This window comes from Chroicocephalus ridibundus, chromosome 3 (assembly GCF_963924245.1).
Source record: "Chroicocephalus ridibundus chromosome 3, bChrRid1.1, whole genome shotgun sequence".
NCBI lineage: Eukaryota > Metazoa > Chordata > Aves > Charadriiformes > Laridae > Chroicocephalus > Chroicocephalus ridibundus.
The window spans coordinates 85148076-85171255 of record NC_086286.1 but is presented as its reverse complement, the minus strand read 5'-3'; the positions used below and the strand labels follow the sequence as shown (position 1 = coordinate 85171255).

General features: G+C 42.2%; 1 protein-coding gene across 12 annotated transcripts in view; it reads left to right on the top strand.

Moving 5' to 3' along the window:
* KLHL32 (kelch like family member 32) overlaps positions 1-22312 on the top strand; it is a 130837-nt gene extending 108525 nt beyond the window's left edge. For 9 of the 12 annotated variants that reach the window (XM_063329928.1, XM_063329929.1, XM_063329920.1 and 6 more), the window contains 5 exons: positions 4880-5606; positions 14461-14519; positions 16916-17108; positions 19152-19246; positions 21067-22312. In XM_063329928.1, coding sequence (XP_063185998.1) covers positions 4880-5606; positions 14461-14519; positions 16916-17108; positions 19152-19246; positions 21067-21228 — 1236 coding nt within the window. In that variant the 3' untranslated portion in view covers positions 21229-22312. Of the gene's footprint in view, positions 1-4879; positions 5633-10703; positions 10789-14460; positions 14520-16915; positions 17109-19151; positions 19247-21066 lie in introns of those variants that run through there. The other 3 variants (XR_010070387.1, XR_010070388.1, XM_063329930.1) reach the window with 3 other exon arrangements.
* Positions 22313-23180: the final 868 nt, after the last annotated feature.

The window sequence follows — 23180 nt, the reverse complement described above, 5'->3', positions numbered from 1 at the left end:
TAGAACTGTATTACAGTCCATCAGTGACTATTTCTACTACAAGCAAAAGACATGTTTGGGAACTTAATTTTCTTTCTTTTGAACTTCTCCAGCCTTCCAATAGCAGCCAAACCATCCAGTAACTAGAATATCTGATTACCTGCACAGAGAACTCGATTTTCTTCCATGCCTCCATAGTGTGAGATCCCATGTTCTACTAGAGAGCGCCGTAACAATGTGTGCTGCATGACAAATGTAGAAATCTGAGGCTTAGTTTCTGAGTGTCCCTAAAACCATATGACCTAATCCATAGCCTTGTGTCACAATTTAGGAGTTGGTTGTGTATTCTATGAATATACATATAAATACCTACATTTGTAGCAGTTATTTTTAAGGAGTGTCCCAAAACGGATTTATGGCATCGAGTAGCAGTCATTGTAATCAGTAGCAAGACAAGGAGATAAAAAAATTGTAGCTTTTAGCTCTTATGACCTTTTTTCTGCCTTGGTGTATCACAGGTTGTGTGTGGGTCGCAGAGAATACTGTAGTAAAATTGTGTTCAGCTGTAGCATGAGTTGATTTGGACAGGAACTTCTAAGCACACTGTGATTCGCAGACCTAAGTTACCTCCCTAAGACCCAGTAGACTTCTCTGCTGATTATCAAATGCCTACAGACCATGCAGGTGATATAGCCATGTGCAGGGTTCTTAACACTGCTTTCTAAATAAATATAATAAAATGCAGTACTCCGCTGCAAACTGACCTCAGACATGGAATCTGGTAAGAGCCAGTAGCAACCTACACAAAAGACAGCCTAGGATTCACCTTGCCCTCCACATTGCTGTTGCGGTTGCTTGTCAGAAGGGAAAGGTGGATGTAGGGTAGACCAAAGATACCTTTAGGTGCAGCGTGTAGAGGATCCCAAGGAAGTTGCAATAAATTTATTTAATTTTCATAAATAAAGATGCAGGACAGATGAGTAGGGATGAAATAGTGTAGGAAGGGGTGGAGAAAGAAACCTTGATAAGGACATATAGTGTATCATCAGCAAGTTTGCAGAAGACACAAAGCTAAGCGGGAGTGTTGATCTACATGAGGATAGGGAGGCCCTACAGAGAGACTTGGATAGATTGGACCAATGGGCCAATGCTAACGGTATGAGCTTCAACAAGGCCAAGTGCTGGGTCCTGCACTTGGGCCACAACAGCCCCATGCATTGCTACAGGCCTGGGGAAGTGTGGCTGGAGAGCTGCCTGGCAGAAAAGGACCTGGGGGTTCTAATTGACAAGCAGCTGAACGTGAGCCAGCAGTGTGCCCAGGTGGCCAAGAGGGCCAATGGCATCCTGGCTTGTATTAGAAATAGTGTGACCAGCAGAAGGAGGGAGGTGATTGTCCCCCCGTACCCAGCACTGGTGAGGCCACACCTTCAGTATTGTGTCCAGTTCTGGGCACCTCAATATGAGAGAGATATCGAGGTGCTGGAGCGAGTGCAGAGGAGGGCAATGAAGCTGGTGAAGGGCCTGGAGAATAAATCTTATGAGGAGCGATTGAAGGAGCTGGGACTGTTTAGTTTGAGGAAGAGGAGGCTGAGGGGAGACCTCATCACTCTCTACAGCTACTTGAAAGGACATTGTAGAGAGGTTGGTGCTGGTCTCTTCTCACAGGTGATTGGCCATAGAACAAGAGGGAATGGGTTCAAGCTGCAGCAGGGTAGGTTTAGACTGGACATTAGGAAAAAATTCTTCCAGAAAGAGTGGTCAGACACTGGAATAGGCTGCCCAGGGAGGTGGTGGAGTCACCGTCCCTGAATGTGTTTAAGACTCGTTTAGATGTGGTGTTAAGGGATATGGTGTAAGGGAGAACTTTGTAGAGTGGAGTTGATGGTTGGACTCGATGATCCCAAGGGTCTTTTCCAACATAAATGATTCTATGATTCTATGAAAGTTTTGATTCAAGACCGGAAATAGATTGTACGTCTCCTGTGAGTGCCAACAGAATCTTTGTATCGCTTTGCACCATCACTGTGGTGGTTTAGAAGTTCTGTGATTTTAACACTAACATTAAGCATAGTGGTTTTAGAGAAACATTTTTTACAACTCCAGGAATATTCTCAGTGCAGACCAAACTCAGCATGAACCATGTTGCTTTTGACAACCCTCATGCAGCAAAGAAAATCTATTGTAATGGAGATGTCCAGCCCTTCTGCTGCAGATTGTCACACATCCCGTATGCAGAAATAAATGGAGATACTGTGTCTTTTGAAAGGTATGAGTGTATGTAGTGTTGCTTTTGTGTTTATGTGGCATTTGTTGGGAGACGGGAGCGAGGACAATAAAGGATAGAGAAATGGTGGAGTGCTAAGATATTAACAGGCATTAATATTAAACTTCTTTAAAAGCCTGTGGTTGTCAAGACCTAGTTTACATTAGTGCATGTCTTTTAAGAGTCTGTAATATTTGTCATTATAGCACAGGTGATGCCATCACAATGCCATTTTAGATGCAAGCGAAGGCATGAACTATAAGCAAGAGAAGCCAATCTGTTGGATGCAAGTGGTGACTGATAAAAACTGAGTTTTTTTCTAAATTCTTCTAATATAGCAACCCACACATCATTCAGTTGGTATGAATTCAGTTGGTGTCTTCATCGTGATGAAGATAGCCTGAATTCCACTTCAGTTTCAAGTGTCTAGTCAATGATGAAAGCTAAGCGCCTCTGAAGACTTTGAGGAATGATTCACGTGGCCTAAGACATGAAGTAGGGAGTTACCTAAAACCACTCAGTAGGAGAAACGTGACACGTGGATTTGGTGGATTTAGAACATATGAATATAATGCTCAATGATTTCAAGTCCATAAACACTTTCAAATGTATTTAATTAATGCCTGTTTTTACTAACAAGTCTAAATACAAATAGCTAATGCACATTTTGAAACTCAATACAGCATTTAACTGACTGAACTACTGTTGCAGTTTTTGATGCCCTTCGTTGATTCCTTGTTTCACAGGGGTTGAATAGCACAGTGCAGCAGAAGTGTTTCAAATGAGTCTTAATAAAAAGCGGTTTTGGTTTGTCATCTTCTCTCTCTGACAGAATACAGAAACAGCAATAAATTTGATATACCATGTATATATGAAAGCCTGGAGTAAGACAGAAGCCTTTATTTCCAGTTGCTCCATGTGACATTCCTATGAGCAATACAGGGCAGTAAGTTTTAGCTGAAACTGTTGTTATCACAGGACTAGTTAGAAACTCCTGCTCCAGGAATTGTTTGCCAGGACGAAACCAAGTGTCAAGTAGAGGAGTCTGTCCTCACCCAGAACTAGTCAATGTCTTTGTTAGTGACTTGGATGAAAGAATAATACAGGTTTTGTGTTTTCAGACAAGCAGAGGGTGGAATGGTTTTCAAGCATTTTTGAAAATATAATTCAGATTGACAGATTGGGGCAGTGGCCTGAGCTAAGTAGCAGAGAGTTCAGTAATGACAGAGAAAGCATGACACTTTGTGAAAGTTCTGCAGAAAAAAGAGGCGGGAAGAGTACCCAGTCATAAGCTTAAACATTGATCAGCAATATCATAGTGCATTGACAGTCTCGTGTAGTGATGCACAAATAAGAATGGCATACATTGTTATGATCAAAGTGATCCTTCAGATCCATTCACTACTACTACTACAGCCTTAAGAGGAAGATTTTATCCAGTTTTCAGCAGCAAACATGAAGAAAGAGGGGCATTTCCTTTCAATAACAGAGAACTGTGAGCCAAGCAATGGAGGTGTAGAAAATGTGACCCAAGGTGGATTGAGTGACTTTTTTGTTCAGAGAAGAATGAGATGCATCAGAGGTGGAGAGGGAAAGGAAGGTAGCAGACTGCTTTTTGTCCTGTATGGATGGACGAAGGGTGAACTTCAAGGGTTGGTCTGGGGGTTCCTGAGCTGTGGAGTATAAACCCAAAGGTGGCAAATGAGGCAGTGAGCTGAAGGTTTTTGCGCTCCTGCATAGGTAAAAAGAAAATCTGTCTGAGCGGATAGCTGAGCATGGGCCTGGTTTTCCTGAGGCATTTCAGGTATCTTCATCACTGGAGGTTTTCAAGACTAACTTACACAACCGTTCTTGAAATGGCTTAGGTCTTTCCTAACCTCTTATTAGAGCTGGTTGTGTTCAATATGCTTTATGTAATTTAAAGGCTATGTTTAGTTTTGGCTGTTGATACCAGCTGCAATTGCTGAGCAGTTTCAGAGTCTTCCTTGCTGCTTTCTGTCAGTCCCAAACCAGCAGAACCTTTTCTTCATGTTTCTCTTCTCTGGCTTAATTTCTGGTGCCTTTACACCTCTCTCCACTTTATGAATAAAATAAATGAAGAAGGAAAAAAAAATGTTGAAGGATTCAGAATGTATTTTCCTGTATTCCTTCAATATTTTGTCATAAATAGAATGAAAGATGGAGGGGAGAAAGGGCTTTTCTAATCATCTAACCGTAATCTTACTTTTCTTTCTAGTGTACCCATGGTCTCCAGTGATCACATACTCCCTACACTTATATTATTGCTCCAACAGCTTGATTCCAGGATATTGTGGTCTCCTACGGTATCACTAACAGTTTGCACAGCAAACTGTTATATTGCGTAGCGGTATTGCAGTCTGATAATGCTGTGGAAATTCTTTAGGGGGACTGGTGCAATACAAAGCTTTTATGTATATCATAGGTGGAGTTTTAGTAGGTATCTTTTATGTTGATTCACATGCATTCCTAACTACTTTTTATATTGAGTGATATCACTACTGAGGCAAGTATATAGCTCTTATTGGAATGTAAGCAGTTTTCAAAAGACCAAATTTTGCCAGAATTGTACCCAAATAATTGGTGTCTTGTTTTTCCTTTCCTTCCCCCCACCTTTAGCTGGCTGTGAGGTGGTTGGAACACAACTGCCGCTACCAGTACATGGATGAACTTCTCCAGTATGTCCGCTTTGGCCTTATGGATGTGGATACACTGCATACCGTAGCTCTTTCTCATCCTCTTGTCCAAGCTAGTGAAACTGCGACAGCACTTATTAATGAGGCCTTGGCTTACCACCAGAGCGTCTATGCACAGCCAGTTTGGCAAACCAGAAGGACAAAACCTCGCTTCCAGTCAGACACTCTTTACATTATTGGTGGGAAAAAACGTGAAATCTGTAAAGTGAAGGAATTGCGATACTTCAATCCGGTAGATCAAGAGAACGTTCATATCGCAGGGATTGCAAACTGGAGCGAGCTAGCACCTATGCCTGTAGGGAGAAGCCACCACTGTGTTGCTGTTATGGGAGACTTTCTTTTTGTAGCTGGTGGAGAGGCAGAGCACTCCACAGGCCGCACTTGTGCGGTGAGAACTGCCTGTCGATACGACCCCCGCACTAACTCTTGGGCTGAGATAGCTCCAATGAAGAACTGTCGGGAGCACTTTGTGCTGGGAGCAGTGGATGAGTACCTCTATGCAGTAGGGGGCAGGAATGAATTGCGTCAAGTGTTACCTACAGTGGAACGCTATTGCCCCAAGAAGAACAAGTGGACCTTTGTACAGTCCTTTGATCGATCGCTCTCGTGCCATGCGGGATATGTGGTGGATGGTCTTCTTTGGATATCAGGTAGAAAACGTTTCACACAGTTTGAGGTACTAACAAAATACAAAAATACTGTCTTGAATGAAACTAATAAATCTTATTTCGTTTATATGTCAGGATAACTTTTGCCTTAGGGGATGGGTATTTCAAAGAGTTTAAGCCTGGGAGCATACAATTAAGCCTGATTAGGAGTATAGGAGCAAAACATACCTCATACGATATCTTTTGTCTGCTAAATATCAATCTGTGTTTCCGAGCTGCATATATCATGTGTGCTACCTCCAGTTGCCACTCATAAATGACAGTGAATCAAAATGATAATGCATTTTTTTGGACAAATTTCAGATGGCAAATTCTATGTGCTTCTGAAAAACAAAAACCAAGACCCACTTTCTGTAGTATGATCTGATAATACCGTCTTTATTCCTGATAATGAAATGAAGAATTCAGTGCTTGTTGGCTTGTGTAGATCTGGGGCTTGAAGGCAGGTGTATGAACTGCTCCCACTTGCTCTTCAGGATATTGTAACAGGCCAAGATGACCTTCGTTAGAAATCGTGCATGGCTCTGACTGTCCATAACAAGTACACGGGGCTGCCTGGATGTAATTGGGGCTTTATGGTGCAGATAGATGAAAATATAGGCCTTGTAATCATGGACTAACATATCATTTGCAACTCAGTGTGATGTACTTTTTATTTTACATGTGCGCATTGATGGGAGTTGAGGGCATTGTGTCATCAGTCTTTATAGTGACTTTTCTAGTATTAGTTACTTTGGAGTAAGATCGATGCTGTCTACAGAAGATTTCACTGAAAAATATCCACCTTTTAGTAAGAAGTGTGTCACGGAAGGTTATAAAGTTGTAATATTTTTCAAGGAAGTTAATGAGTAAATGGGGCCACCCCTTGAGGAAAATGTTCAGTGATTGCCATCTTCACTGTGGATACCCTCTGGGGATTTTAATACGGTCTGGTGAAAAGATGGTATATGAATGAAAAATTAAGTTAGCTACTTAGGCCTTCGCTGTGCTTCTCAAAGTACATCATTTAGGTTAGCAGAGCACCTTGCAGATGTATCTTTCTGCCCATGTGGATTAAGTGCTTTATGGGAACAGATTCCCAAGCATTGGTGGCGGAGGTAGCAGGTATCTATTTTTATATACATACAACTGAAAACATGAATAATGACTTTAAAAGTACGACAGAACACAGATAATCACCACATTCTGGCAGGTGCTCCGGGTTGCTTTCTTCAGCAATGGGTAGTGAAGGAGTCTTATAATTTTTGTGCTGTGTGTTAATCCTGAAGTGTGCACGCAGTGGGCTTTGAGAGCCAGGTATGGTACAGAAACAGAACTTTTTGGTACCAGCTGGGCATGTTCAGAGCATTACCCTGTTTGTTTACTACCTTTCCTATTTCATCAGTGGAAAGAGATGTGCGTCTGTGATGGACAATTCAAATACATGGGTGCTACTACTGCTGTGTCTTGTCGGTCTCTGTTTATGAAAAACGTGGCTTTTTAGGAAATTGTGTTAAGCGTATTCATAAAAAAATCATTGAATAAGCACTAGAAATGTTCTTCAGAGTGTAGTCCTTGCTCCAGTACATGAAAAAATGTAGTCCTTGCTCCAGTACATGAAAAAAATTGATTTTTTTTCTAATTTTTTTTTCCTGTAAAAAAAACAAGCCCAAGGAAGTATTTGATAGGGATTTTTAAGTCAAATGTGGGACTGGTTGAAGATTACTTTTAATCTTTGCAGATATGCTAAGAAAGGGAAAATTATGCTGAGGATTAGTTAATGTGCTTGGTTACGTAAGTGAAATGCATGCCTGCCTGTGTGTTTAAATACTATCTGCATTTATATAACGAAGCAGAGTGATATTCTGTTCAAGGATATGCCTCTAATACAGCTGTAGAATCAGGGGAAGAGGTAATTGGAAGCCTATTAGATGAACTCTAAAACTGGGCAAAACGACAACAAATATTTTATCAGTTTTGTCCCAGTTATTTTTGAAAATGCTACCAACATAACTTCTGTTGTAACATCATAGGAAGGAGCAATGTTTTGGCAGTGGACTGAGGTAGACGGGACTTCTTGGCTGTATTTTGTATAGTTTTTGAAAAAATGCTTAGCAGTTTTGAGTTGGTAGATTCTGACAGGTTGTTACGAATTACAAGAGCATTCTATGCAATACTTCAGTAGGGTATTGGTCTGAATTATGTACTCACAGATTGAAAACTGAGTATTGTGTATTGACTAGAGTTATTTTATAAATAAAAGTAGATGGAGATGCAATAACTGTGGCTAGCGTTCTATTATTAATTAATTGCTTAGGGCTAGAATGTAGCTCTCACTGTACATGTATATTCAGGGGCAGGGGAATAGTACAGAGAGATGTTTTATTGTTCAAAAAATATCAGTAGTCACTGCTCAAAAAATCCACTGTTCATAATCAAATGTAAAGTGTTAGCATAAGAATAATCAGTAATGCAGAAGGGAACCTAATTTTGAAGTATGTGGCCTAAAATTAAGTAATTAAAAAATTAGTCTGAGTTAGGGATGTTTCTGAGCTGTATCCCTGCAGCTTTTTCTTGGAAATACAGGTCATCAGCAAGAGCTCTCAAAGTCAGTCTGCTACTACCAGCTGGCAAGGTAACCATGAAAATGTGCCCAGGTTTTTAGTAAATGAATATATTAAATAGTGATAACGTCAGTTTCTAGCCCTTGTATTTGTGGAGAATCATCAAAATGTGACCCGCACACAGACCAGTTACTTCCTTACTCTATAGCCAAAGCATCAGTGTCTCTGCTACAGCCCCTTGTCTTCTAAAGGCTTTGCTAATCAAAAGCTGACTAGACTTAAGGGGTTTCTATTATCATTATTATTATTATTATTAGGATTCATTGTCGGCTTTACTTTGCTGCTCCTTTGGGACAAATACAGGAAGGAATAAAAAATAATAGAGCATAAAATCATGGCAAAAGCAGCAGGGAAGGCAAGTGGGTTAAACAAAACGCTGTAAACACATGCTGGCGGTAGGAGATGGGTGGCCAGTGTTTCAGGTGACAGAGGGACTCCTAAGCTGCCGCCACCCCTTTGGAGTTTTTAACCTTCCAGAAGGCTCAGCGGGAGCTTTCTGCACTCTGGAACTAGTCGGACCCTCTGGTCAGCACAAGTGGGCTCAGCTCTCGAGTTTTCTGAGCTTCATATCTTGTGGAATGTATTTTTATATTTGTGTTCTTATTTTTTCTCATCTTTTTATTTTTTTCGCAGCCCACATTTTATTTTATTTTCTTATTTTAAAAAGTAGATGAGAATTCATTAAAATAAGTTCTCCGTATTGACAGTACAGCATCGGGCAGATGGTTTTGAAATTTTATAGAAAGATGAATCTTACAGGCCCCAGTTAACATCTGACACCGTGACCCATTTCACAAATAAATTGCATGCCACATGCTTGAAAAGTGAAGTATTTGAGTGAAAGAGAAACAAAATGCACCAAACCTTTTGGAGTTCAACACTACTAACAATCCTTCCCTATAAAAGCAGGGAAATATTTTCCATAAGAGCGAGAACTTGAACTATGTTCATTTCCCTTCATCCTCCGTGGCATGCACATGCAAATCTGGAGACCTGCTTTTCTATACATGTTCACCTTCCTCCTCCCGTATAGGTGTAGTGTCCCTGGGGACAGAGAATGGCGGGAAACCTCTGCCAGGCAGTTCAGCTCTGGGCCATTCCTGCATCTGCAGCTGGGGATAACCAGGCTTCCTCTCCATCTCAAGTGCTCAAGAGATTAGCACATGAAAAGTCTTCTCTAAAGCAAAGTATTACGCTGTTGTTTCGCAGAGGTCCAAGTTGCCTGACCTTAAGTGTGTCAGCTAAAATCACATCTTGACACGCACGTGGAAACTCAACTTGACGGGGTAAACGCCATACAGTTTCATATTTAACAGCTTTTTCTTCAAGATTCAAAGTTCTTTTTTTATTATTATTCTTATTTTTTCCCTAATGGTGGAGGTTTTGACCAAGGAAATGATGGAGATCACATATCTTGGAGAATTATTCTGAGTTTGCAAGTGGTTTGAGGGGAAAAGTATTACCTTACTATCAGTATGCTGTTTGTTGTGAGGAGAAGAAAATTTTTTCACAGTAAATGGCTATAAAATTGTTTTATGAAAAATAGATCTGGAATAAATAGGAATCTACAGCATCTAACCAAATCAAGTTTTGCAGTGCAGCTGGCACAGAAATTACTAGGAGCAGGAGCTTAACGAGTACATAAAAATTGCCTCAGTGACCCAGTCTTAGTCTGTATATGAAACAGTGTTTCTTTATTAGTAGTATATTTCAATAAAGATAATGGGCCTCACCTTTCAAGCAATGGGCGTTTCAGGTTTGGTGCCACTGATACTTCTTAGATCGAATGTAAACATCGGGTTTTAATGATTTTTTTTTTTAAAAAAACAACCCACAAACAAACTAGGGCTTGTGCCCCTCTTGTTTGCAGCTGGATTGCATCCGATGTGGAACAGTGTTAATTAGAGCTGCTGACGGTGTCTTCCAGGGAGCTTGTTAGGGGGGCAGAATATGCTCCTGCGCAGCTGTCCTCCCCGCACCTGGGCTGGCTGAAGCAAAAGGCAGCGGGTTTGCATGTTGAGGAAGGATTATCTTGTGTTTAACACATGGACACGTAAGAGAGGAGAGATTTCTGTGTTAAAATAGCAGAGCACCTTGGGGCATGTGTCAGGAGTTTCTATATATTCCCTGGATTTGCTGGAAGGAATACACGTGGGAGCTCTTTGCCAACATGTAGTTTTACACATCTCCCAGCAAAGTCGGATTCGTGCGTGCAGCCTAGCACTTGGGGACTTCGGAGCAAATTGTGAGATTTTTCTGGGGGATTTGGATTGCATTAGATTTCTGAAGTCATATGGGGGTCTCACTAGGACACGTTATAAATGTGGATTAAAAATTTCCTATTGGGAAAATGATGTTGAATCTACTGCCTCCCACCCTTCTCTTTTTGGAGCTGTCTATAATGAAGATGCTTTTCAGTGCAGTTTGTGGATTGTTTCGCGGTCTGTAACAAACACAAATTATTTCCCATGTGCAGGAAATATTTCCCACTGGACAAGGCCAGTCTTGGACTCCTCCAGGACCTCTCCACATAGAGGGACACTGTTGAATGATTTGGGAACTTACGGGTCTCGGAGGGCTTAAAAAGCAGAGCTTACAGCCTGCAAGGGAGTGAGCAACAGTGATTGCGGCAGTGTAAAAACATATTAAGTCCATGGGTTGGGTGCTGGGCTTCCCCTGAGCGTGTTCTCACAGCTGTAAGAGCAAGGAGGACACAGGCTTGTCTTGAGAGTGCTCCTTGCCTCCTGGAAACTCTAGTCCTCAAAGCAAGCTGCTTGTGTCAAAGAGGTGCAATCATTTTATAAATTTAGTTTATATATCAGTTTACAAAACCCAGTGAGCACTGACCAAACTGTAATTTTTCTGTCATTTACCCAGCCAGACGTTTTTTTCCTTTTCCTTAACTGGTGGGGTACTACCATTAGCTGCTATTGCTTGACACCAAATTTAATAGCATGGTTTGTATTTTTAAATACTTCTTTTCAAGTGTAGTGACGATGCCTCCCTGCCTGTCCCCTCCTTTCCTCATAGAAAGCACTGAAGAGAAGTTTAAGAAATTATCTCAGAATTACCCTTTTTTTCTGAGAAAATACATATTATTTTTAGTACCATTTAAACTTTTTTTCCCTTTTCCTTTTTTTTTTAAGAGACATATTGCCCTTCTCTTGCCCTTTCCCAGCTGCCTGGAGTATTTAAAAAAAAATAGTTCAAGAGGACATTGTAGACTTGTTAAATTTGAATTTTGGCAGAAAATTTTAAACTTTTGCTATAGCACTTCAAAGTTAGGAGGAACTTGAGTTTGAAAATTGATGCAGATATAAGATGGCATATTTAATGACAGATGTATCTATAGAAACCTGTTAAGATGCAGATTATCCCCCTGGGGAGGGGAGATCAAAACTGCCAATCTATAAAATATACTTGTTAGGGGAAGGCATGGAATCTATCTCTGCGAGCACTTTGATTGCAGGGGACAGTGTAGCAGCATGTGGCATCATAACCTAAGAGCAGACAAATCAGCTTGATGACTTTCAAAGCCAAGAATTCTGCTGGAGGCAAGGGTACTCCAGTCTAGAAGAAATTAAAACATATAGAGACTGTTATTAATTCCAGATCTATTTTTGTGTAGTCAAATCTGTATGCAAATCCTTAGCATCTCATTTTGGCAGATTAATCTAAAAGTGAAGAGCGGTATGTGAAGGGAATGTAATGATAAAACACCACAGATGAGCAATATTGCAGGGGAAAAATGTAAGCTGTGTACTTGATATGAGGGGCTCTTTGTGAAGAGAGGCAAATAATTTTGCTTATTTGATTATTTCTTTATTTTACAAGGAAGCAACCCCCTTCCTTCTCTTCTTCCTCCACGTCTTTTCCCCCAAATTAAGATGTCCTTTTTGAAGGGAGATACAAGACCCAGCGTTGTGTTTCTGACGCATCTCCTGTTAGTTTAACATTCTGGATGTAATCATCCAAATAACTATGATTTTTATTTTTCAAAATACTTATCTGACATCTCATTTTTAAACATTACGCTAGGAGTGAAAAGAACTATGTAAAAGAAAATCAAATTACAAAACAGATATTAGGGGAGATTGCTTTGTGCATGTGGTTGGCGGCCACTAGCAGTGTGAAGGCTGCACAACAGCGCAGAGACAAATAACAGATTGTAAGATTAGATACGGGAACAGTCATTGCTTTCCAATGCGTGTTCTTCTTGCGTCTGTACTTCACAGGTGCTGTGATGGGCAGCATGTGGCGTAGTGGGATGGAAGCAGTTTGGAAAGACTACATCTCACCTCGGCTGTCGTGTAGCCTGTAATCGCCTCTGAGCTGGTAGCTTGTGCTACCAGCCCAGTATATGCTTTCAGAGATGTGCCCAAATAACACTGTTATTCCTCCCTGCTACTGCAGTTGAAGGCAAAATTCTTGAATAGATTTGTCCGTGGTTTCTGCTATCCATTGAGCAGATTCTTGGCCTCGCTCAAGTTATTTGGAGTGATCAGTGGGTACATCTATGTTAGCAAGTAGCTCAGCCCAGTAGAGCAGATCAGCAGATAAAACTTTGGTGCCGAGTTCTCTATGTACTGCTCCATGTACAGTTCACATTTTTTTTGCTTTGGACTGGATTTATTCTGGTCCTCTGGACCCAGTGTTCCCAGTACTCAGCTGGTACAGAGCCCTCTGAAAGACCAGTTATTATTTCACACCCTTATGCTCCATTAGGAACTGGAGCACAGCTGGTGCACATCTGGAGCCGAGCTTCTGGTTTAACTTGAACACACACCAGTCCCACCCTGCAGCCTAAAATGACATGTGAGAGGTTGCTTCAAAATCACCGTATGGCTCTGAACCAAAATGCTGTGCTAGGTGCAGCTGGAGGCTGGCAAAATGAGGATTCCCCAGCACAGAGCCATGGTAACATTGGTTGGAGATAAAAGAAAAAAAAAAAACAGTGGCCTTTAGTAGGACCGGGCCATAGCTCAGCCAGCAGGAATGAAAGCAGCAGTGCCGCTGCTCTGTCTGAAACAGGGGATGCCCTCGCAAAAAGATAAGCATCAACAAATGTACTGACAGATGAAATTCCTTCCTCGTCGCTGTGGATTTTGTCCATCATTGGCACGTGCTGTTAAAACTGTAATATAAAAAGTTTTGTCTGTCAGTATGAGTTCTGCTGGTGTGTGGCCACTGGCATGCCCTGGTTATGTCTAGACCATCGGGTGGGATGAAAAGTGAGGTGCAGCTTGCGGTAGTTATTCCTGGTCCCATATTCCCGTGGGCCCAGGCTGGCAACAGAGCAGGAGGGGGCTGAGCCCTGTGGCAGTGCTGCTGTGACACCATGGCACCAGGAGGCTTGTGCTCACTCGAGAACATGTTTTTGCAGGTGAGAGTACAGACTTGAGACCGAAGAATTTTCCCACCAGTTTCCTCAGTGAGATTTGCTGTTGAAAACCAATGGAGAACAGGATGATTAGGCATTAAATGTATATTGTGTTGAGGTAAATAGTTGGTTTGTGGCACCTACTTGGGTCAGACTATTCCAGGCTTTTCTGAGGTGCTTTATACTTCGCTTTCCAAACATTGTTGAAAGGTAACGTTTGCTAAGTGGTAGTGTTCTTTCTGGTCACTGTGGAGGAACCTCCCAACAGAAGTCTACAACTAAAGCAGGAGGTGTTCTCTGTAATGCAGGCTAAATACAGAATTTCCTTCAAATATATAGGCGAGTGCAGTTGCGCAGGGTTGCGCTGTGCTTTCCCGCTGGCAGTGGTGTCCCGCGTCACGCTCCTGGTGAGGCAGAGCTCCTCTCCCACCTCGTCCCTCTCTCTGGTGCAAAGCCCGCCGCCTCCTCCTCTAACCCGTGTCACACACCGCACCCTCCTTGGAACGGGGACGGCTTTTATCTTCGCGTCTTGAAGACGGCTGAATGCACGATCATTTATAAACAGATCCATTTTTATCTCGTTTTTAGCCCATAGAATTATCTTTCCAAAGGAAGTTGGAAGTGTGTGGGGGGGTGTTCGTTGTTGCTGTTTTGTTTCTGGATGTTTGACAAAGGTGCTACTTATTACCTTGTAACCAGATTAAAAAGTGCAGTGGAATGTAAGCGTTAGGTGGTGGGTTGCAATGTAATGATGTCAGCAAATGAACCCTAGAAGTGGTTATTTTGCTGTACCTGATCTTGGTCCTGGTTTTGCTTATCTGAAAAATTGTAACCTGTATAAATTCTTTCATAGGAGGAGTAACAAACACTGCACAGTATCAAAACAGGCTCATGGTCTATGATCCTAAGCAGGTGGGTATCTGTGTCGTATGTGTTTTTTCTCATATGTTTTGCTCCAAACAGGTCTCTTAGCAAATACGTACAATGATTTTGTAAGGCTAAAAATGCTGACCATTTGAATTAGTGGTGTTTTAAATTCATTTTTACTGATGTATGAGTTTAACAGAATAATGGAGACCCTGACTTTTTATTATGTTTTTTTAAGCCTGTAGGCATTAGAAACATCTTAGATTAAATACAGAAATATGCTTTAAATCCCCTGTATTTATCAGTATTTATTTTGCTTGTTCGTTTTTTTTTTTGTAATCCAGCAGCCCTGGGCAACCTATACTCAAAGTCAGTGTCACAAAACTGCTCCTTATCACTGGCATTTCTGCTTTGAATTGCATATACGGGCTTTTTGTTTTCTGCATACTTTCAGAACTATACTACCTGGCCGTGACTTATTCCTCTGACTGCAAGGGTGCCTATCATTTCATTACCCAGGTACCTAAAATATCTTTTAGGGATTATTTCATACATTATGTATGTGTTTTGATTAGGTTAGCATGGCTCGGTAACCATTTCAGAGGGTTAGGGCATGGTTATGCCCTCTTGCTTGTATTAGGAATTAAAAGTCCTAAGCTTGCAATCAGAGTTGCATAGCCTGATTTACACCCGCGTGGAAGAGTATTGACTTTTCTGATTGTAGGATAGGGGCTTTGATTGCTGTATTTGGAACCAAATTGTACCAGGAGATACTTCTATGTGGTTCCCACTGACTTTTTAAAGCGTAGCACATACGGGTCCTGAAGCAGAAAACAAGCAATGACACACCTGCCTCTTTCTTTTTGAGGTGCACTTTTATGCATCGATTGTACAGATGCTGATTCTGTCCTAAATCCAAGTATTAATTACAGGCAGCAACCTTATTTTGCTTACGAGGGGGACACTCTTAGTCAGATACTGTGTACCTTTCGCTTTGATTCTTCACTTGCTGTTGTGAAAGTTGCACCCCAAAATCCCAGTGGCAGGGCCTGCTGTGCCTGGCGCATGAAGAGTTACAGAGGAAGTGTGCGCTCGCATTCTTCAAATGAGGTCCGCTTCGTGTTTGTACACACAAGCTCTTTTTAAAAATTCTGCTGGCATATTGTTTACGGTGGGTACTGGAAACCATCACATCTGCTTGCATCTCGCACAGAATCTCAATAACTCCATCATTCAGCACCAGCGCTTGCTTCTGCGCGAGGCCTTTGTGGCGAGTCGATAATGCCTGCCATCTGCCACAGAGCACACAGCTACCTGCCAACAAGCCGGCTGGGGTGACCTCTGCTTCCCCACCACTGATTAGTATTCACACGCCGGCTTATTAGAAATGACCCCACCAGGCCCCTCTGTTTCTTTGCCTTTGCAGTGCTTTGCGGCTCACCTGGCAGGCACTGCAGTGGAGGAAGCTAAAGATATAATCAGGGGATGCAGGCAGGCTTTGCAAAGCAGATGGCGTCTATAGGCTGGTGTTAAGAGACTGGACTACTAATGCAAACATTAATGCCTAATATTCAACTATTACGCATTGAAATGTATAGCTATATATTGTGGAGGTTAAAAGGCAGTAGTGGTAGAGGCTCTCGAGTAACCGCGAGCGGCAGCACATGTAACACAAAGAATTTCCTCATGGATTTTAACTTCCTCCACTTAAATAAATTAATCTCATCCATTGCCAGGTTGTTTGATTTGGTAAGCGTAGCAGGAGCAATTGGTTTTTTAGGTTTAAAGTACTCTGCTTTAATCCCTCTTCTTCCCTGCCCTCTTGCCCCTCCCCTGAACAGGTAGAATTCTTGAATATTATTAACCAGGAAATAAAATACGCAAAAGGAGGTTACCTTGTAAGTGCCCACAACTAAAGGGTTAGCATTAAACCAAATAAATGAATCATTTGAGAAGATTCTTTAGGAAATTATTTTTCCCTGTTGTTTCATTCCCCAAGGATAAGATCAAATAAGCTTCCAAATATAACGAAAGGTAGAAGAATCTCTCTTCTCTCGTAACAGAGCTAGGTGGTACAGATCATTTTAGTGCTGTATACAAAGGAGACATCTAATAGTCTTGCTTAAGGAGGATTTGCTACTGAATTCTTAAGAAAAAAAGCTTTGAAACCTGATGAGCTAAACGGAAAAAATACAGAGCAAGGAATACTATGAAATTAATGCATTTAAATGTGAGAACTGTAAACCGAGTGTTGGAAGTCCAGTATGTCTAGTCAGTGTTATAACCAACATGCCCGTTTAACATATGAACAACACAAGAACATACACCTGTGATTTCTGGCCAAGGGTAAGGAGAACACCACTAACGCGATACTATTACTGTACTACTAATATAGGTACGTCTTTGAGCGGTGCCGAGACAAGTTCTCTTTTCCTTTCCAGAATAAGTGGTTAAGCCGTAGCCCGATGTTGCAGAGGAGAGTGTATCACTCCATGGCTGCTGTCCAAAGGAAACTTTACGTGTTAGGTGGGAATGATCTGGACTACAACAACGATCGGATCCTGGTTCGGCACATAGACTCCTACAGCATAGATGCTGACCAGTGGACACGTTGCAACTTCAACATGTTGACAGGTGAGTATTGTACATGAAAAGAGAAAACTTGCTACTGTTAGAATAAAACATCAATTCTTTCCCCTTTAGATGCCTTTAGTATGTGGAACTCCACGACTTCGTGTCAGTTCCCTCTGATTAGGGGCCAGTGTTGGCCAGCAAGACACTTTTGATTACTGTTCTGGAATTCAGTGTTCTACAAAACATTTGTCTTAGGACATTGTAAGATAAATTTTTAAGAAGGTGCACATAAATGTAATTTAATTAAGCAAACAAAAATTCTTTGTTGTAGTATTATCAGTACTTATTTTTGATTCTCCAGAAGCTTGCCTGCTCTGATAGATTTAGCTTCCTGTTTGAGTGCTCAACAGGCAGATCCATCTCTACCATGATATTGTTTTGTTTGTGTTGTATTGTTTCCTGGTGGCATTATAGAGCACTGAATTCCATTAACCATGACTTATTTCTAAGCAATATCTTCTTAATAAATTACCTGAAAGGAGGTGTCTTTGTTGGAATTCTGTCAAATCAGGAATGACTTGAGTATCTCGTTTTGTGATGGATCTGTAAAGTTCCTCTTGACCATCGTTAGGAGGAACTGTTACAGTAGCAACTTGAAAGCATGCAACTCACTGTCCCTGCCACCCAGTCCACCACACTTCACTGCCACTTGATACAATTCCCAGATGTACTACCTCCACAAATCCCTGGGAGAGACAGGCATGTCACACATTCTCAGAGTAGCACCACTAGCAGCTTTGCAGAAGAGGATGCATTTCAAGGACAGCATTAATGTTGGGGCCATTCTCTTGGGCAGCAGACTTGGAGGTCAATTAGTAACGGTACTGGCTGCCAAAACGTTTCAGCGCAGACTGCTATAGGAGTCTTAGAACTAAGCCTGCCTCACTTTTCATCCTCTTCCATTTGGCATTGCATTGACTTCTAAGATCTACCACTGAAAAGGATACAAAGGATGTAGGAGCTCAGGATAGCTAGAAACACCAAGTCAGAGAAGTGAACGTCTGACAAATAAGACAGTCACCTTATGTCATGTTCCTCCTTGTAGGTTTAAAAGCTGCTCTAGTGACAATTTTGTTCTTTAAGATCTTGCATTGGGTTTCTTAATCTCTGGGATCTGGAGAAGGGTAGCTTGGTTTCTGAGTCAGGTCATCAGAGTACTTCATGGACTTGGGGAGAGAGGCAGGATTAAAAAGGAGTTACATGTTGTCAAACAGAAGTAGTTTTTCATATCCCTTTTGCTTTCCATTTAATTATTTTATTTTATTGGGAGGAATTGACACCCTTTGAGAAGGACACCATCTGATTGGCAACTGCAGAAGCGCTGGCACTGCAGGTACCCTTGTTCTGGAGCTGACCCCATACCACTAAATGCTGTGAGATAATAACCTCTCCTCAGATATGACCTGGTGGGTTCTTTCCACAGCCTGCACCTTGAGAAACCATCTAAGCTTTTCTTTGTGTCGTCTGTGCAACTGCTGGGAAATGTGCCTGTTGCACTGCACATTTTTTTTTTTTTTAAGGCTGTATTTTGTCCTTCAAAACTTCCAAACTTGTTCAGGAGACGCTTGCTGCGGGAATGAGCTTGCGCAGCAGGTTCTGGAATGTTCGCCGTACTTGTACCTGGAGGAACGGGGGGGTTAACTGCTGTGGGCAGAACGTGAGGGGCGTTCAGGTCTCTCGACCTACGTATCTATCTGGATGTGCATGTGTGATAGTACCTGAGGGGCAGGTGGGGAGCCTGCCTGTCACCTATGAAATACACACGTACAAAAACCTGTGCCATTGAGGAGACAGCAGATGGTCCCCCGCACAGCCTCCGTTTATTGCTTATCCGGGGAATCTCTCCGCAGAGCACCGTATGGGGCTCCCGCAGAGAGCAAAGAACAGCCCTCACACTTCAGCTTCACTGTTGCACCTTGTGAATTCTGAAACAGTCAAGTTACTGCCAAGCGCGTTTGTATCATATTACAGAACTCCAACATTTGGTGCTAAAAGGGTTAATTAAACACTGAAAGTGGTTTCCATTTCCTTTTTTTGCTTTAGGTCAAAATGAGTCTGGAGTCGCCGTCCACAATGGTAGAATATATTTAGTTGGCGGCTATTCGATTTGGACAAATGAGCCTTTGGCGTGTATCCAGGTGAGTGATTTAGGTTTCTTTTAAAGTCTTTTCCAATAATTTTGCAAGGATACGTCTTGCACAGAGGTTATTGAAAAAGGAAAATGCATGTGAAGTGGAGAGATTAAGGATGTTTCTGATGCAGCCACTGAACCTGCATAAACACAGGGAGGAAATACTGTGGATATTAAAAATATTTCCAGATGAACCATTAGATCCCGTTATTCTAAGATATTCTAATAAAACAGCGTTGAGGAGTCTCTCCTTTGGCAAGGCTTGAGTAAAATACTGAGTGTATTTTCTCGGGTTACACAATCAAGTTCGAAAGTAAAAGAATTGCAGAGATGGATGATGGGACACGGGCTAACAATTTTTCAGCCCTTCTTGTTATTTTTTTTTTTTTCCTCCTTTCCAAGTTGTCTTTCTGAAGAGCAGCCAGAGTTAACGAGTTGTTCTTTGACAAAGTTCAGTCAGCCTGCAACCTGCCCTAGCGCTTACTGCTTCAAAGCTTGAATGGAAGTTTTTTGATCCCTGCTGTAGGCAATAGGTTGTCCAACAAACTCTTCTGCTCTCTCATCTTGTATAAGAGCAGCTTGCCTGCAGATCCACGGCTTTCAGATATTCCCCTACAGAAACTAGGAATTCTTATCTTTCTGCATCTTTGAGGGAAGCAAATCTGCATGGCAGCCATCGTTTTGTGACCAGCTGGGCAGTTACAGACAGAAACTCTTGTTTACATCTCAGTTTCTGCACTTTTGCTGATAAACAACATTTTCATTTGCTTCCAACTAAGGATTTTAGGATTTAACCTCCAAACTGTCCCATAAGACTAGAAGTTAGACTTAGCATAAGAAGGGAATGTATTAGATGTTGAGCTGCTGACCTCATAACGAATACTTATTAGCATGAGTTTGTAAGGAATAGATCGTGCGAGATAAGAAGTTAAAACCACGTTCTGGTCATAGTATAATTTTGTTTTACTAAATTGTTGGATACTGTACCTCACAGTTGTTATTGGAAGAATTCACTCAGAGTGGCTTCATTAGCTGACGTACAGTGCTTCGGGTGGAGTTAACAGCACAACACAAAGGCGGTGGCTGTCCTCCACCAACACGCTTGCTTATAATCAGAAGGTACTTCCCAGTATTGCACCTGGGCTTAAATGCCACTTAGTGGCAAGGGAAAATGATCCTGGGATCTTGCTTTCTTAAATGGAAATTTGTCCGCATCCCCGAACCGGTCGTGAACTGGCAGCCTACCCGTGACCGTCCCCGTGTCAAAGAAGTATAACGAGCGCTTTGGCAGAGCTGTGTGTGCTGCCCCGTCTCAGTTGTTGGCAGCGTGCCTGGCTTTAACCAGTGAAACTAGCCCTTTTATCTGCAGATTCGGCAAATTTGAGGTTGCTCTGTCCTTCGGAAGAAAAAAAAAAAAAAAATCCACTTTTTCCATATATCTTCGTTTTCTTTAAGTCGTTCATTTAGTGGGCCTTTCCAACGTCGATAGAGCTCCCTTGCTCCCTGTATACCACCAAGCTGAAAAATGACTCATGCTCTGTGGCAAGAGTAGCATCTCTGTGCAGAGTTACCCTACTTGCACGGTTGCACGTTCTGCTGCCGGGAAGCAGGAGCCAACGTCGCTGCCTGCTACTGAGCGCCTGAGCCAGGGGAAGATTTGGGTGCTAAGGACAGCACTAGATCACCAGATCCATAAATACAGTCTAAAAATGATCTGAGAATTCCTTTCTCTTGGCATTAATACTACATCTATATGGTGTGTGCCAGCAAACTTGTTTCAGCTTTCTTCTGTGATCCCTGAAATGTTTTGTACGCTTTGGCCTGCAGGTGCTGGATGTTAGCAAGGAAGGGAAGGAGGAAGTATTCTACGGGCCTACGCTCCCCTTTGCTTCCAACGGAATAGCAGCATGCTTTCTTCCTGCTCCTTATTTCACGTGCCCCAACCTTCAGACTCTGCAAGTGCCTCACCACAGGATCGGCACAATGTGAGACAAGGAATGTCCGCTTCAAAAAATCAGAAGCAGGGTGTGGGGGGGGAATCAAACCCTGCGTATAGGAGGGTTTCTCGGGATCAGGGAAAAGATCAATCCACGTGAGCTGCTGCTTTACCTTCACACATTTGTCTTAAAGTCGGATCACAACCTATGTGCGGGAAGGAAGCTACAAAAACCGTCTGCAGTTTCTCCCGTCTGCCTCAGCTGTAGAAGCATATACGTGAGAGCATTTGGCATTTCTGCTGGGGACTCCGTGCTGCCTGTCTCTACTTCATGTCCTTATGCAACTTCGTAAGGCGTCGTGAATGCTCTCAGCTCCTCCTGGGCTGCTCTTCTTTGGAGTCTGCACGTTCAGTTGCTCACCAATGGCACTTGCAAAGCTGATAGAAAACCGTGTTTATGTTGACAAAGATGATATAATACTATGGTAATTATGCAACTTACCCAATACCTTTGGCAAAAAAGAATAACAAATGTGTTGACTTCCAATTCCAAACTCCATCGTTTACAGGTTCTCATTTAATAATACTTCATTTGAAATTTAAATACTGCAAAGCAGATTAAAACAAAAATAAAAAACAAACAAGCCCTACAGTATTTGAGGAACAGACAAAAATTGTCTCAGCTGAAAGACAGAGACACCGAAGCCTCGTGGCTAAACCCAAGTCTGAACTGAATGTGTTTGTCTGAGAACCTAAAGATCATTTGGGATGTCATTTACCAAGGTCTATTATCAAATAAATGTTACCTTCTGTCATATGATCAGTTCCTCCTGACAGCTGCAGTCTTTTAATGGTGGAGAACAGCCTCTTTACTGTATAATTAAAATGTGCCATTTACTTAATATTTTTAATATCCAGTTTGCAAGGGGTCACCACATTTACAATTATCAACGAACAGTCTCATTTTGTCCAACATATGGTCCCACAAATCACTGGTCTCCAGAGGCTAAACAGGTGTAGAACAATGTCAATATTTATTTATTTATTCTTTCAGTTTATATAGTGTGTCTCCATTCCATACTCCAGGCATATGCCAGTTCACAATAAATACTCTGTTAGATTTTGGCTTTGCTTGGCTACTGCAGCCCCTGTCTCTTATTTCTCTCTTTTATTTACATATCTAACAACAACTTCAATGTTTGTAAATATTAACCAAGCATGTAATTAAATCTCTCTCTATTTATGATTTACGGGGCCTCGGCACTTCTCTGCTTTACCTACTGATCTGTTCCCTGCGACCGTGCTGTCTGAGCAGAGCGAGGAGATCCCTGCTGGCGCTCATGCAGATGCCAGGAGCGGAACATGGGGCAGCAATAGCCTGCGCTTGCTGGGCAGGAACAGGTTTGACTTCGTCCAGTGAGCGGTTCCCACATCAAATGCATCTTTTCACTTTTAAGGGTCTGGGTAGTGCCTCAGGGAGGTTCACAGAGCTGTTTATCACCATCTCCAGCCGGGCAGCGTACTCAAGGAACATCACCTGTCCTTTCCCAGTAATTTTCAGGTTAGAAAGTTTTGTGGTTGGTTGTTTTTTGGGTTTTTTTGCTGAGCTTTCTCGCTCTCTCTGCACAGAGCAGAGCTGCAGCTGCACCGCCTTTGCCTGGCACACGAGCTGGAGCGCTAACAATGTCTCCCTCCACACGCAAAGCAAGCCCACATTCAGGCAGTACTTTTCTCCAACTGCCTGGGAGCTGTGTAGGCATCACAATTTTTTCGGTTTGGTTTAATTTTTTGATCTCCTGGAAGTCAAGGCCAGCTCTCCAAACAGGCCATTTACACTTTAAAACCCTGACTGCTGCCCTGCGTGGCCTGGCAAGTGTTCGGAGTTCTACTTACGCCGGACTTGCAGGGACACAAACGTGGCGTGTCTGGTTTTCAAGAGGAGGGTGGCTAAATAATCAAAATGTGTCTGTGGAGATGCGTGGGCCTTTGAGCCTCATGCCGGAGG